This window comes from Symphodus melops, assembly GCF_947650265.1.
Source record: "Symphodus melops genome assembly, chromosome: 1".
NCBI lineage: Eukaryota > Metazoa > Chordata > Actinopteri > Labriformes > Labridae > Symphodus > Symphodus melops.
The window spans coordinates 52,773,040-52,790,333 of NC_136691.1; the positions used below are offsets into that span (position 1 = coordinate 52,773,040).

The following is a 17,294-nucleotide window of genomic DNA, read 5'->3' on the forward strand; positions in this document are numbered from 1 at the left end:
GGTCCAAGAACAGAAACGCCTCCTTTATAGTGAGATTTTATGCCCCATGCTAGGGATGGGTGATATAGAAAAATATCTAATCTGGATATGTTTCGGCTGAATGGGGACACGGGTTATATAGCTTAATATTTATTTCTATATAGAAAAAACCCAAAAGTCTGTTCTGAATCAAATCCACATTCAAAATGTCACATTTCATGAACAGCCTGCTGCACAATCTCAACATGTAGACAAACAAATGTGACAGAAATCTACTACCCATTTGTGAAATAAATAGTTATTGAATTTGAATAAAAAAGCCTCCCTACAAAAGAATGGAAAACAAAACAAACCAGTTTCTTGCATAAAAAAATGACAAGCAGCTGTGTATTTTGTTTTGCAGGTGGTATTTGAGTTTCACTTTTAGGCTGAGAGAAGCAGAGCCAGAGAAATGGGCAAACGGGGCTGCATGGAAGAAATGTGTAACGTTATTATAACGCAACATAAACTATATTGAATTATACAATATCTCACTCTCAGTCATATCTCGTTTGAAAATACATTTTGATATTTTTTAAAAACTCAAAATGTTGTCCAACCCTAATCTAGTTTTAGCTTTAGTCTCGACACAGAGAAACAATCAAATCAAGCTGAAAATTCCCAAAGTCCTGCTTCTTGCTCTTCCTACCATCTTTGACTTTCCATGTTATTTCCCCCCCCCCCCGGACAATCTGCCTAACATGAAAATGAGCTCACTGTGATTTTTCTTATTTTTTGATGGGGCACACATGGTGACACAGACCCTTAAAATATGTGACAGCGTCTGATGGCTGAGTCTAATGTTCCCTCTCTGTGGGTGTGTGAAATTCACACATGTGAACACACCTCCCGCCCGCCCAGAAGGGAACCATCTGACCTTTAGCTTGTGCTCAATTTAATGAAAAGACTGTCATTTGCCCCCCACCCTCGATGCCCTCCTCTTTATCCTCCGCGCAGTCTGGTTGGATCACTTTTGTGTCCTTATTAATGAGCCAGACATGCTGCCAATTGGTCTGCCAATCTCCAATCCAAGCCCAGTTTGACAGACTGGTGGGATAATTAATCCAGCGTGCGCTTAGATTTGTGCTGCAGAGTAGAAAAAGAAGACAACAGTGACATCCAATGGATGGCTAATAAACTGCTTTTACTCAATACTGTTATAATGAGTAAAGGAAGGACAGTCAGTATAGCTTTTGTTTTCTATCAGATGTGCAGTCACAGATATTTCACTGCTTCTTCATTTTTATGACACTGAGCAAAAATCTTACAGTGTTTCTCGGTCACTTCACAAACATGTTTTCCATAAGTCACAAAAAGTCACACACAGAACAGGAAAATAAGTAAAAGCACACAAACACAATGATGCAGGTTGGGAGAGATTTCTTTATGACACAGTCATTCAGTTATGAAAATAAAATCCGGCCTTATGTGGAGTTATGTAGTTAATCCTTTCTTTAGTAGAAAAAAAAAGCTCTTTTCCATTTCTTTGTAAAAAACAAACACTACTTGTACATGTACAGGACAGAGTCTCCAAAGAGATTAGAGATCCTGCTTTGTCCACAGGAGGCGCAACAAATGTTTGGAGATTTTCTTTAATTATAAAACTTAATGGTGCACTTTGTAGTTTTGTTAGAGAAATGTGAAAGTTGGAGAAGTGTACAGATTCTGTGGTATAAGTTCATAACTCTAAACACAAACTGTCCTCGAAAGGAAAATCTGGTCTCTGGAACAATGTTTGAAGATAAAATACTACACGAGACGTTATGGTGGGGGTTAACTCTCCTGGTAGCTTTCTAGCTTCAAACTCTGTTCATGAACCCATTTTTAAATAAAGTTTTTGTATTTTGTTCAGAAAATGTAGCATGGACTTGTTTCACTACTCCAACTTTCAAATTTCAATACCAAATCTCCATTGTACACCATTGAGTTAAAGGCCATTAAAGCATCATACAGAACATGAGACAATAGTGTAAACAAATCACAGTGCTCCATTGAGCTGATTGGTTTTTTTTGTTCACAGTGACTCACAGCACCAGGCTGCAGTTAAAATGTGTCGTAGGTGAAAGTGTGCAACAGTCCTGCAGAATGCTGTCATTGAATCCTCCTCCAATCGTCACGTTCGATGGCTCATACGCCGTCACACTGTGGATGAAACACACACGATGAATCACAGAACACTCATCTCACTGTTTTCACTCTAACAAGCTGTTTGTGATTCAGATAGCTATGAAGCTGGGTGAAGTACCCTGAATGAATTACAGTTATTCCACAGTAAGAAACACACAACAAGTTGAAACAGGAGCCACACATTGGCTTGTTACAGTATATCACACTGTCATAACACACCTGTCGTAGAGCTGTTTGCAGCAGGTGACCAGATGTGAACTGAGGGTCACGTTGGTTTTGTTGAACTCTGTGCTCAAGAAATGTTGGCAGTGAAGATCAGGAATGTACAGCACACCTAGAAACCCACAGTTATAATGAGGATCATTACATGCTGTTACATGATGACTGATGTGCTAAATGCATCCAATTAATGAAAAATCACAAAGCATCATAATCTTAAAAAAAACAAAAACAAACCAGACACATAGAATAGATGACATGAGATTGTTTTCATTACTTTACAAAGAGGACATTTAGATTACGTTAAAGCTCTTGAGAAGTCCTTCTGGTTGTGTCGAATTTGGCCGGATGGACAAAGCATGACTATTTAAGTCTTTACTTATGGATGAATGTGTTAAATTAAAACATGTAGGTAAGACAACACATCTCATCCTTATTTATTTTAAATGTCAAATGCACAAATTACGAGGGATTTTGGGCATGCAAACATTTAATGTTTTTACAGTGGGCTCTTATTCTGCCCACCTGACACCTATCCTGTGGTAGTGGGAACAGAGAACGAGGAAGTTAATTGTTTTCCTTTGCAGGTCATGAAGAGGCATCAGTATATTCATTTCAGTTTGTTTCATTCCCAGCCAAAATCCTCACAGGAGTTTTAAACTGAAATCAAAATTAACAATTCGTCAATGATTATAGTCACCTGCAATACACGCTGTCATGAAACAGGCAACACTTCCTGCGATCAGAGCTCTGAAGCCACAACTGGCGATGTCGGCACGTCTCTCTGGAGCCAGTGACGCTGCAAAATGAGAGAAAGCAAGTTTTTTTTATTGAACTCCATTATCAACATGTTCAGTTCATTTTGATTTAAATATTTTGGAATAAGTTTTTTAAATATTCCACACAATCTTGTGCTACACAAATAATTTATTTTCAAAGTGCATTCATGAAGAATGAACTCTTTGTGTTTTGTGTCAAGGAAATGGCCACTTTATGAAACAAGCCCAAATCAACACTATTGATATTTATAATAGCTACCATTTTTTAAAAATTGTTGTTCATTTACAACTTGCACATCATGACCTCTAATCTCAAATGTTCTCTTTTTGAGTAGAAACTTGTACGTCTTTATTCAGCCACAAAGGCTTTTGTTCAGCAAGGTCATTTTGTGTGCAACACTTTTTCTGACACGCACGCTCACACTTTGCATCAGTCATGTTCCAGTCTGTTGACATTTGTTATGAGGACGTAGTTTAAAGGGATGCTTCTGTTGAAACGTGAATCTGTATTGAAGTTGGGTCATACATGTAGTACAAATGTAAAATACATTTTGAAGTTGGTTCCTTTCTGACTGAGAAAAGGCAGAAAGTGCCTTTTTGGCTCATACGGATGAAAGACAACAACTCCCAGGATGCACAGCAACACAGGCCTCTCCTATTGAAACTATGGTGTGCTCTATTTACAGTCCGAGATTTCTTCCAGAAGGAATTGGCTCCTTAGAAATCCTTAGCAGCAAACGGAGTCTACTGTTTGTCTGTGTCCATAAACAAAAGAGCACCGACACCACCAGTCCACCCCAGCTTGAGCTGATCCGGGGTCCTTCTTCTCACCGCCGCCCCTTCCTCCATCAAGCTGCATAAAAGCAACTGCTTATAGAAAGAGGCACAAACATCCAATTCGAGCAAGACCTTCAAAATCCATCAAATTCCTCCAAATCAGTTTGACATTGAAACATAATTTTTTTTTTGCCATAGTCAGTTCTTCTCAGCTCTCTCCACAGAGCTTGTTAGCATAGCTTCCAAGCAAAATTGCAGACGTTTAGATTCTGGGAGTGAGGTCCCGCCCACTGATCTGTTAAAGGTCTTTCGCTTAAATGTGTCGAAAACATTAGGAACTAGCGATGTTGCATCACTGCCTCCAACCAAAGCAGCCTCAGTCTGATGCAAAATGAGGATTTTTGTGTCATTGGAGGCTCAAAATTCAAAAATAATACCAGGTTTCTAATGATACAAAACTTATTGCAAATGGATAAAGTTTCCCTTTAAGTATGTAAAGTCTCCTAAGGGATAATCACATACTATATGTGTATACATTAGAGCATTAGGGATTAATTGTGAAGCCAATATTATCATCCGATATTAGTGGATTTCTTTACCAGTTTGTTTAGCACTACAAGTTCTCTTTCACCAACAAAGGGCGCTATATGGATTACAACAAGTATTATCACTCCCCAGAGTGTCAAGAGGGGATACATGTATAGTATATGCGCAGTTACTTTCCTGTTGAGGGATCGTCATGTATCGTGTGTTTTGTTTCCCAGAGAGCAGCCACAGACTAAAGTAATAGACTTTGTCTCATGAGCCCACATACTGTAACTAGATTAACTCTAACAGATGGATTTTACACCTACTCGCACTCATGCCAGCCAGAAAAGATATGTTCATGCTCTTCCTGACATAGCATGTGTACCTCATAGACTTCCTTTGTGCTTTTTTATGAATCTTTTTTACTTATTGGGACAATTAACAAGAAGTGTATAATGTATACTCAATCAGAGCTGCATACTACATCTGAAAGCATTTCTACAAACTGAAATGTTCCTCTTTGTATGTACGTCATTAGTGTTCCAGTTCACTAAGAGGCACTCACACAGCGCTCCGATGGTCATCCCCAGGGAAGAAAAGTTGGAAAATCCACACAGAGCGTAAGTAGCTATGGTTTCAGAGTGGACCTGAATGAAGAGAATCACAAAGTTAGAAATATAATCCACAAAGGAAACAACTGTGATGTTGATGCTTGTATAAATGCTTAACTCATCATAATGTTTCTCATATTACGCAGCTGCTGAATAAAAAACAAACATGTTTGCAATACTTATAAGCAGGGAGGTCACGATACATCACAATACAATTAATTATTAATGCAAAAATGAGGGACATTGGGATTTGCTTAAAACTCTTTATTTCGAATGAAATTTTCAATAAGGTTTTTTGTACTATATCATCAGTGTCTTTTTTTATAAGGAAAAAACTGTTATCATAGACACAGTATCGTTTTACATATGGGATCATGAGTTGAGTAAAATGTTATAAACTTATTGTAAGTCTCCTTTTGTAAACATAAACTAACAATTTATGTTGATAATTGGCTATTTTAAATTCTGTATCACATAGCAGCATATTACAACTCACACACGTGTTCATAGTTTAACGTTTGCACTCACAGAAATAATCTGCTTTATGTTGTTCACGTATTCCGGCCCTCCTGCTTTCCGCCTTTTAATAAACTCTGCCAACTTCTGGTAGGCCACAAACTCATTGATAAAAGTCTTGATACCAATCAGCTCAGCAACGATAAAACTGTCCTCCCAGGAAACCCCCATCATGAAGGACAGAGGCATGAACAGGTACGAACATATGAGCTGAGGAAGAGACAAGAAGACAGAGTCAGTCCATTTGTGTTTCACGTCATTCACTTGGCAGTCAGTGTCTTCTGAAGCGGATGATAAAACGCTTTTAATGGTGTACCGCTGTGTTCCAGTTGTTAAGGCTTCTAAAATAATTTGACAATATTTCTGGATTGATCAGCAACTGAAAAGACAAGTAATGCAGTCATTTCTGTGCAACATTGGGCAATATTTTAAAAGTTAGCGCAACCTGTTAGGTAACCAAAAAAACCCGACTTTTTAACCAAAGTAAAGATTAGCATTAGAGCCAAACCTACATGATAATGTGACTGTGTTACACGGTACGATAGGAAAAGTGCAACCTTTTTGCTAATAGCAACAACTGTCAGACATATTTTGGACCATGTTTAAAACTGACTACTGCAATGTTATTTAACCACTTGTAGCATATTTTCTGAACTTGACAAGTTAGCTAATTCAAGAAAGCAAACGTTAGCATTAAACTAATACCTGGCTAATATTCCCCTTAGCATGCTAACATCAACAGATAATAATAAGCAAATATTGCCTTTCCTATCTTGAGGTGTAATTATCAACTGAAGTGTTAGCTAGGTAGTGGTTGGATGCTAGGGTTGGGATTTGCAGGGATATTCATGATAAGACAGGATACATAATGATATGAAATGCAGGCTATAAACATGCAAAATGTGGATTAACAGACATTGTTATATCAATGTTTAAAAATATAACCCTAATGTCCCCCAGGTCATGAAGTTTGCAGTTGCTGATCAATCAAGGCGATATGGTAGATTGGTCTATTTGTCTCAGAGTTTGTGTCAGAATGTAGTAGTCACCGAGAAGCTGAGCTGCGGATAGTCCAACATCCCGCCCAGCCAGGAGAGGGCAGAGTCAAAAAAAGCCAACAGTGCCATGAAGGCGATGATGTTGACGATGATGTTAGCCACCAAACCCACAGCACAAGTTGCACCCTGAGATGCTGCTTCCAACACGTTTGTACTCTCTCTGAGGAGACAAGAAGCATTTAAACTCAATCCTGTGACCAACATCAGGGTTTTTTTTTTTTTTTAAAAGCACAGTGTCATCAGCATACTGGTGTTGATGACATTCAAAAATGATTGGTGTTGCAGTGCTCGTCTCCAAGCTTGATGATAACAACCAAAAGTTATTTTCTTTGAAAGAGTACAAAAGTTGACCAATAAAGCTGATTATCACTGCCAGGTACATATTTTTGGTCTTTGCCTTGTGTGAGATTTTTTAATCAGGTGTGTGTGGCAGCTTGGTCATCCTGCCCTTGTTTTTATAAAGACAAGTTTGCATTTGGTGTGTCTTTGCATGTAATGTATTGTCCTACCCTCGTTCCATTTTTAAGTCATTACTGGTCGTTACACGGTGGGGCTCTGTTTCAGGCCAGAAGGTCTTTGCAATGGCGAGGGAGGCTGGAGCAGACATCAATGACGCCGTCAACAAGTGAGATGCCTCAACCTCAAACACAGGCACGCAAACAACAAAACATGATCAAGATGTACTTCAAGGTCACTGTCAAGGACAACCAAGAATCTGTTAGGTTGGATGTTGACACTAAATCATAAATCCAAAGTCTTCTAAAACTTAAAACAATAAATTATAAACAGCATTTTATCAAATTGGCTTGTATCACGATCACGGTGATTTCTAAATCTTACAAAAGAATCAACCTTGATTTTATTACATACATGTAGATATCATACATATAAAGTGTGATCAAAAGTTGTAGGTTGTGTATTACAATAAAAAAAATAAAAAAAACGTGTATATTTTGGCGAATCTGTAATCACTTCTTTGTCCCCTGCCTCACCCCAAAAGAGATGTAGACTCCTAAGATGGTACCGGCGATGCTGGAAAACCCTCCTGTCATCACGGCGTGGATCTCTGAGAGAGTTAGCCCACTGATGTAGGGACGGATCAGGAGTGGTGACTCTGTCTGAAACAACAGAGCAGGATGTGAGCTTGGCTGATTTGTGAGTGAATGAATGAAGTTACTGGTTCATATAATTTCCTCAGTGATTCAAAAAAAATAAATGATGATGATTTCTGTTACAGTTGGGAATCCCAGGGTAATTTACATTATGATACCAGAAACACAGACCACGACTTTTGTGCTCATAGTCGAAAAGCCTGATCAGGAAAAATGCTTCATGTAAACATTTTTTTTATTCTTCATGCTGATCCGGACAGAAATTTAATTCAGACGAGAGCAATAGTTTATGCCAAAGCGTTGTTCGGCTCAGTGTCCATTGTTTTGGGTTTTTTAAGTCACCTTGTGCATGTTGGTTTTCTTAGAGAAGGGAGAGAAGAGACTCAGGTTCAAATTGAACAAACCAGAAGGTTTAATAAAGCAGGGAATTACAACGCAGATACCGAGGGTGTTGTCCCAGCTGGGGGTCTACCTCACTGACTTTCAGGTCAGCTCCCAAAACCAGAGAATAGACAACAAATGTCCAAAGTCACAGGATTGTATAATTACAGTAAGGTGCTTCCTCTAAAATGTGTGTTTGCTGTGTCAGCAGAAGTTTTGGCAGAGGTGGGGTGATGTTTGAGTGTTAGTTTCTGTGTCTTTGAAATAAAGTCACGTGATGTTCATGTGTTAGTTTCTGATGAACAAAATGTCCTTGAAGTGTTCGAGAACATTCCAGAGTGCTGCAAGTTTTTAGAGCATCAAAGGAGAGGTACATCGGCCTAAGAAAATAGCTTTAACAGTACAATAATTTGTTAAATGGTTATATACCATGTATTGGCTTGATTAAATCGTTTATTCCTGGTTGGGGTAAAACTATTCTCACTGCCTATGTCTGTTCCTCTCTTCAACGGTTCATGTCTGAAGGTCGTCCAGCAGACTGGCCCTCTCCCCCTGTTCATTTGGACAATTATTTTTCTGCTGATATTGCAATACTTACAAGAGACGAAGAATAAACTAAACCAAAGTGCAGACATCCAAAACCACGTTTGTAAATTCAGAGGATAATGAAAACGTTTGCACAGCAAGGGGAAGAGTGGAGGAGCAACATCAGGAGCCACACAGCCATCAACAGAAACACATACCTGATGTAAGAACAGACGGCTGTATTTTTTAACACATATCTTGATATTTAGCTGCAGCAATGTTCATGTTTGTATCCTATGAGTCAGCCTGAGGATAGATTATTATAAAGATATTATGTCCCACTCCTAGTTTTGACTGTTGTTTACCTGTCCCAAGAAAATATTTCCAGCTGCAGCCATTGATTCTGCAGGAGATGTTCCCATGGTAACCTGCATTATGAATCCAATCTGGGGGGGAAATCATTACAGCACAAAAAAAATAATTTGCTTTACATTAAAATTCCTCACAGGAGCTTTAAACAGTTTCCTTTTATGAAATTGTAATAAATAGTTATACATCAAGTCTTTGAACTTCATTTACCCTCGGCCTTACCTTTCGAACCAGCCAGGGCATGAAGCCGATGTGGTATAGGATGGAGATGACCGAGCTCATAAATATCAATATTGGCATCACCTGAAAGAGTCCAATTTAATGATCATAATAAGTATTATTAACAGGACATGTAGTGTATTGATTTTACATCTCATTAAGTCTTCATATGTAGAATGTTAAAATGGAATATCAGAAACTTACTAACTTTTAACATGATTCTTATGTTATTTAGAGGTGTGTGTGTGTGTGTGTGTGTGTGTGTGTGTGTGTGTGTGTGTCATACCTTAAAGACCAAGAAATGGTCTGTGTAGCTGGCACCAAACACAAACTTAGACCCGACATCAGTGAACGACAAAAAGCCCTTGAGAAAGAATTCAAGGTACATTTTTATCTTTTAAATATTTGACCCTTTTATGTTAAATTGAGATTCAGGACAATTATTTGTGAATGTGCCATTGACTGTGTATAAATATAGACGAAGCCTCTCCACTTCACCCTGTTGTACAAAGTGAAGCCTGAACCTTACGAATAGCACATTGGGCACTACCGTATTGGCTCCCTCAGGTCATCACAGTTCACAGCAGAACAGACTTTTGGGTCGGTTCAAAACAGAGACTCACGTCTATGGAAAGTTTAATAACTTTTGTGTTAGTGTTTGTGGTGGAGTTCTCTAATTAAACACCCCCAAAAAAGTTTGAAAAAACACACAGGCGTAGTCGCAGACTGTGATTGGTGGATTTATTTTTCACCGGCCTCCACAAGTGCAAAATATTTACAAAAAAAAAAAGTGAAAAATCCAAAACAAAAAAAATATTTTTTTTACATGAAATATTTACAAAACAAAACTCCAACATGAGTTTTGAGTGAGCAAACAAACTTTTCCTCCTCAAGCTGTTACCTCCTCTGTAACTTGACTTCACTCACTCAGCCTTCTTTTTAAACAAGAAGCCCCTCCCACCGGGCATTATGATTTGCATAATATTTCTAAACACAGGCATTTTCATATAAATGAATGGAGTTTTAACATGCACCTCCCTGTGGATGCCTCACCACTAACTTACCAACATTTTATTCACAAGACAGCAACATTTCTGTCGATGTATTTTAAAACAAACATTTCAGCAATCAATTACATCACGTGATTGCAATTGAGCGCCACGTCCGCCTAATTACCTGGCGGAAAAGTACCGCCTCTGTTTGAATCAGAACGGGATGCTGCGGAGTGCGTATCCAACGCCCTGAATGGTGAGTGCGCTGAAAGTTGATATAAATGTATGAAAAAAACAAATAGAGCTCACAAGTGTGTCACAGTGTTCGATATATTTTCTCTCACTGTTCCTCCTCTGCTCTTCTAATTTGAAGCACACCGCGCTGCAGGAGCCTCACATGCCAACAGAGCTGTCAAACACGGCATTTTACACCTTTTTTTTATAGCATCAAAAAACTCAACTCTTTAGAAGAGCGAAAGAAAAAATATTAAAAATCGATGTTGATTTTATAGTTGGACCCCTGTACCATCTGTTAACATGGTGGAGGCGGGCCTATACTGCAGCTTTGAGCTATATCTCTTTTGGGAAGCTGTCATATCATCCATATTTTTATACAGTCAGTAGTAAGAGCTTTAATAAAACAGATAATATAGCAAAACACATATGTAGGCTTAATAATGGTAGAATAGAGAAAACACTGACAGGACACAAATGAAAGAAAAGGAAAAAGGACAATTAAAAAAGCTGAACGACTAATGTTAGGTACTTTACATAAATAAATTAGGAAGTCAAAGGGCTTGTTGTACTGTAAACGAGGACAAAATCAAGAAAAAAAGCACAAAGACACACACACACACACACACACACACACACACACACACACACACACACACACACACAGTAAATGAGGAAATAATGCAATGAAAAAGGAGGAGAATGGGCACATTAACCGGGGTCACAAACAAGGTTACAAGCTAAGGACACAGTTGGATGGAAAGAAACAAAAAAAAGGAAATGAATCAAGAAAACAAGGTCAAGATGAAATGAGGCAAAAGAAAAAGGGTGAAGCAAAAAGAAAATGATTTGGAAAAAAGAAATAAAAGTAAACAAAGAAATAGTCAAACAAACTGAAGAGAACTAAGGTTTTATGACCAACAAAAAACATACATTATAAAAGGAGCTGAAACAACCACAAGAAGAAAACATAAAAATCATTTGCTGATGCTGGTGTTTGTGTGAGTGTACCTCTACGAGATTTCCGAGCCACCGCAGTGCCTCCAAACCTAACGTGGTCCTGAGGATGAACAGACCGAACACAAACTGCAGCCCGACACCACAAAGAAGAGTCTGCCAAGACCACTGTAACAAACATGTACAACATTCAAACCTACACACCTCTAATCAAAAAGTTACTCATCAGGTGTGTGTGTGTGTGTGTGTGTGTGTGTGTGTGTGTGTGTGTGTGTGTGTGTGTATTACCCTGAATGGGTGTTTGGAAAACAGCAGCATTAGGAAGATTAAGAGCAGCAAACCAAAGAAGGACACAAGCTGCCTGGTCCCCTGCTGGGCCGTGTCCAGTGCTAACCAGAACACCACGGCCACCAGCAGCAACGCACACATTATCCTGCAGAGAGAGAGAGAGAGAGAACATCTTTATAAGCATTCAGAGAAGATGCACGTCCTAAGTTACCATTTTGAACAAAAGTAAATTCAACACATTGAAATGCATAGAAAACTACATGCCTGTCACAACCCAAATAGTTGAACTGAACACAAGTCCCACCTCATAGTTCTGCACATAGAGATATAGAGATAGAGAGATAGAGATTTTGAGGTGGGGGTGGGCAGCTATAGTCTGTATAAAAACACAGGCAACCCAGGCAAAGCGCTGGAGCTGATGAATAGCCGTATAAGCCAGTGTTAAAATCAAATTTAAAAGATATCTGCATTTGAAAATGTTCTTTATTTCTTCGTTGTTGTTTTTTTAATGTTGTTGGTTTGCAGATGGATTTATCCATGTTGCAAAAATACATGACCAAGACATGGAAACAAATTATAAACAAAAAGAAAGAAAATACATTGAATTAAAAATAAAAAGATGCAGATGACGAAATAACCTAAACATTTTTAAGTAATTGTTTCATCTCTTAGAGTCCATAGTCCGCTTCTGCCTCAATTTTTTACTTTTCTGCACGGGTATCTGCCACTTAAGTATTCCAGAGCTGGTCTCATTACCTTACTTTTTTTGCACTATAGCGCGCAGCAGTCCGTCTTCCATTTTGCCATTACCTGCTCTTGTTTCTTTTATTCTGCTCGGCTTGAATTCAGCGCTCATGCTGATTCCACTAATGATCAATTTCCCCCATCAGAGGAGGCAGAGAAACCTCCAACGTGTCTGAGCTGTCTCACACATCATGAGCATTAGTTACAGCTACTGAGATGGATATTTTTTTTCTCATGGTTTGGTTTGATATTTTTTATTTTCTTTGTGGTGAAGAAAAAAAAAAACAGACCAAAAGCCCCCCCCCCATGTGATGAATGTCGCGTGTAATTTCTCACCATTTCATCCAAGACCAGTTTCTGCTAAAAAGCTCCCTGATGGGATGAAGCTCCTCCCAGACCCTGTCGCCATAGCGTTCCACCATCCAATCCCAGGTCAGGAAAAACACGGTTGCCACGGAGATGACCAGCAGCACCACAGCCCGGCGGAAGTTCAGCACACACGCTGCCATCACTATGGCAACAAAGCCTGAAACAAATTTAGAGTGAATTAAATCCTGCAGCGCTGCCATCATTTTAACCTTTTTCATCTAACCACTCTTAGCTGCGCTTTCACTCGCTGCAACCCGCTAAGTGTAAAACAATTAAAAGTGTGACTCCTTCTTTGAAAGACAAACATGTTCATTACTGTTCGCTTTTGTTGTGTTTTATGTCTAGATAATAAAAAGTGTCTGCGAAATGTAATGCAACTTTTTTTCACAATTGTAATTGTAGGCCTAATTTTTGCAGGCTAATTTTGATTTAACCATTAATTTGATTTTCTATCGAGAGGTGCGAGAGTAAGTCGGTTAAAAAGCGATTTCCATTGGTGCAAAGGTTGTTTAAAACTTGCTCAAACGCAATGGCAGTTTTGAAGTCTGTTGGGGCCCAAGGCAGAAAATTCCCCAAACAGCATTCATCCTGGTTATGTTGTGAATGATCTGATCCCTTCATCAAGTTTCAATAAACCAAATCAGCACCGAGCTGCTCACAGCTGGTCTTCCAGCTGCTTTAAGAATCGTAGCTCCTCGCTGGTAGAAACCACATGCACCACATGCACCACATGGCGGGGAGGGAATGGCTCTCCACTCACAGAGATGTTGCCCAGCTGCAGCTCTCAACAGCTCGATTGCATTGTGCCAAAACACTAAATATAACATGTTGGTCCAAGTTACTACAAAGCATCTGTGCATTGCTGTAGTTGATTGTGATTCATTATGTATACAAGTCCTGCTAATGACGTCCGTGCCTCACTCCTCACTCATTCTGAATACTATAGTATATGTAACCTCCTTTGTCTTCTCAGAAACAAACACGGTATGAACTTTACGTTGCTATTTCTGTCGATATCATCATGAATGAGGAAATCAGCATAACCCTATACGTTATTGTTTGCTTGAATGATCTTTCCTTATGTTCAGATTTTATTTATTTATTTGCCACTTCACCTCATTAAAGAATAACCAATAAATATTGGATCACAATATTTCACTTTTTCACTGCTTTCATATTTACAGAAGTCACACAGTGACCTGTGTGTGTGTTTTGAATTCCCCTCGGGATCACTGAAGTATCTATGTGCAGTCTCTCATTCTTCTGCTCTTTCTATCTTTGAACCTTCTTGTTACCATCACACAGCCCATAAAGCACAATATTTATGACATTTTTCAAAAAGAAAGTGTTGAAATCTGTTCTTTGGTTAGATGAGATGTCATCCAGCATGTCAACATTTTACGTCATTCTTTCACCAATAAATGGACAAACTATCAAAACATTATGGTATTGTCACCATATTAAAGAAAACATGATTTTCAATTTTTTTAAAGACTTCCTGGACAATGTTGGGATCACGGTTAAGTAGGCATGTACAGATTCACTCAACTCACGATACGATTCTCTCACAAATTATTATTATCATTTTTTTTTTGTAGATAATTGATGAGATGACTGAAAAAGTTCCCCGTCTTCTGCACACAGTTTTTGTCTTGTCTGTTGTCTTCTCACCTCTTTTTATTTACTGCCGTGTGGAAGCCAAAATGTTTCCACACCTCCGATTTAAAAGACGGTGGTGCGTCCTCAATTTTAAAATCTTGCTTTGCAGCTGCTGACGCTCACCGTATCACCTTGACACTTGTATCGATTTTAAACTCCCTTACGATTTATCTTTAAGCCCCTCGGGTTAACGGATGCTGGGTAGTCTGGTAGCCAAGGAGTTATCGGATTTTATCTGTCTTGAAGTATTGACTGTAATGATGAGTTTTCTTTGTTCGGTTTCTGATCAATCATGATGCCTTAAAAAGACGAGGGAATGTTAGTGGTGTGACAATAATGTGGCATCAGAGGATGTATTTGAATATTGTGAATGTGGCTGCAAAAATCAGAAGTACTGAAGAAAGAAAATAAGAGTGTAGAGAGCACAGGAGGACGCACGTCTTTGTCCTCGATAAAATCCCACCATAAGAGGTACAAATTAAGAAATGAGTTTGACTGATACTTGGGCCAATTGTTCACACACTCTTTAAATGTCGAGGCCTTGACCCATTCAGGGTCATGAGTTACACTTTAACGGATGCTGACAAAGATAGTTTACCTGCTACTAAAACCAGGTGTATTATCAGGTGAATCAGGTCTCTGTGCTCTGCCACACACGCCTGGAAAGTCTCCATTTTCTGCTCCAGCAGGCTAAGCACACAGGAAGGGTGAAGAAAAGGAGACATCAGTGTAACATTAGAAAGGAACAAACGGGAGGCTGGTGATTCAGGAGAGAAGATGCACGTGTGTGTGTGTACACATACACAACCTTTTCTTGTGGTGGTTTGTCTCTCTGTTCACATCTGGACCTTCTGAAGTGTTGTCTGTTTGAATGTGTTTCTCATCCCGCTCCTGTCACACACACACACACACACACACACACACACACACACACACGCAGCATATTTAACATATGCTAACACAAGGATGCTTGCACAGTGACAGGTGTTGGCTTAGAACCTAAATGCCTTAAAGGAGAGCTTCTTCTCTTGTGTGTACTGTATAATGTCTCTTCATACACAGGTGTGTCACTTCCACAGACGCAGCCTTCTTAACCTAGAAGAACGTAAGTCACAACACCGAACTGTTACATCTTGACAATTCGTGCTTTCTAATACTTTTTTTTATATGGACTATTTGTTGTAACTTTGATAACCCACAGCAGACATTACGTTACGCACCCAGAGACTGTTTCCTCTGAATGCAGGATTCCTCTAAAGTTTCTTTGATGTGTTGATTCAACTTTGAGAAACAAGTTTTTAATCACATATTTAACTTACCTCTTTCTCAAAGGCCTTGTTGTCCTCACCTCTCTTTAGACTCCTCTTCTCGAACATGTTAAGCTCCATTCTTTGCTCGTCCATATCTGTACGATTAAACTCCAGCAGGACTAGCTGGGGCGTCTTTTTGTAAACACACCTTGCCCTTCCTTTTCTCCGCCCACCTGCTCGTCCTCCCTCCTCGCTCCCTGAATGTCGTTCACTCCTTGAGGGCTCTTGTGTCTTTCTCTTCTAGATACATTACTTTTTTGTTTATTATTATTTGTAAGCGCTTTTACAGGAGCTCAAAGGCACTTTACATGTGAAAATCACAATGTACAGTTAAAAACAGCAAAAAACAGTATAGTGTGGAGTTTTGGTGGACAGATTGAAGTTGGATAGGTGCACAGATTCTGTGGGATGTTCATATTGCTGGACACAAACTGTCCTCAGAGGAAAATGTGCTCCCTGTAACACGGATGGAAGATAAAAGGCTATGAGAAGTGATGGTGATGGGCTGCAACAGTGAAACTCTAACTCTCCTGGTCGCTTTTTAGCTCTAAACATTGTTAAAGGACCTGGATCTTTGAATAACACTTGTTTATTTAGTTCAGAAAATATAGCATAGAATTAATTCAAATTCAAAAAACTTTATTTATACCCGGGTGGCAATTTGACTTACAATTCGATTTACTTCTCCAACTTTCAAATTTCACTCCCAAATCTACATAGTGCATCTTTAAAGACACACACACACACACACACACACACACACACACACACACACACACACACACACACACACACACACACACACACACACACACACACACACACCTAAACACAAACACACAGTCTCTCTTTTCAGAGTTTTATGTCGTTCTTTTATGTTGGGTTTAAGTTAGTGTTTGGTGTCAGTAACATGGATCACTTATTCATCTTCAAGGTATATGACACACACACACACACACACACACACACAAACACACACATTCTCTCTTTTCAGAGTTTTATGTTGTTGATTGATGTTTGGTCTAAGTTGGTGTTTAATGTCACAAACACATATCACGTATTTCAGGTATTCATCTTCAAGGTATATGACACACACAAAAACACACACACACACACACACACACACACACACACACACACACACACACACACACACACACTATCTTCCTGTCAGATTGGTGCCTTCCGTTGTTGTCATCAGGTTAATGGTCAGAGTGATTAAGGGATTACTTCAACACAGACAGACACACACGCACATACACACACACACACACACACACACGCACACACACAATCCTATGCCTACCATTAAACGTTCATCGTTGCGTCTCACAGGGGTTATCAGTTGCAGACAGGAAGAGGTTAATGTTTGGGACAAACTCTTTAAAACAGACCAAACTGCAGTCAGACTGCCGTGAGCCTTTTCTCCTCACCCTCCCTCAGGCCTGAAAGAACAGTCTGTCTCTGACTCCACGGTGTCTGCTGTACTACAGACTGCTCAG

The 17,294-nt window shown here is 39.2% G+C and overlaps 1 protein-coding gene across 2 annotated transcripts; it reads right to left on the reverse strand.

Moving 5' to 3' along the window:
- Nucleotides 1-1,796: 1,796 nt before the first annotated feature.
- Nucleotides 1,797-15,887, reverse strand: LOC306839099 (solute carrier family 28 member 3-like). 2 transcript variants are annotated; one of them, XM_079367590.1, is made up of 17 exons: nt 15,802-15,887; nt 15,291-15,373; nt 15,081-15,172; nt 12,791-12,980; nt 11,711-11,855; nt 11,477-11,590; nt 9,526-9,603; nt 9,243-9,323; nt 9,017-9,097; nt 7,626-7,751; nt 7,143-7,273; nt 6,625-6,793; nt 5,588-5,785; nt 5,014-5,095; nt 3,065-3,163; nt 2,365-2,479; nt 1,797-2,160 (listed from the first exon to the last, which is right to left on the reverse strand). In XM_079367590.1, exons 1-17 carry the CDS (start codon nt 15,883-15,885, stop codon nt 2,043-2,045), a joined length of 1,986 nt encoding a protein of 661 aa, XP_079223716.1. In that variant the 5' UTR covers nt 15,886-15,887; the 3' UTR covers nt 1,797-2,042. The 2 variants fall into 2 exon arrangements, with proteins under 2 accessions (XP_079223716.1, XP_079223717.1); XM_079367591.1 differs by lacking the exons at nt 15,081-15,172; nt 15,291-15,373; nt 15,802-15,887 and adding an exon at nt 13,483-13,524 and having other exon boundaries at nt 9,231-9,323.
- Nucleotides 15,888-17,294: the final 1,407 nt, after the last annotated feature.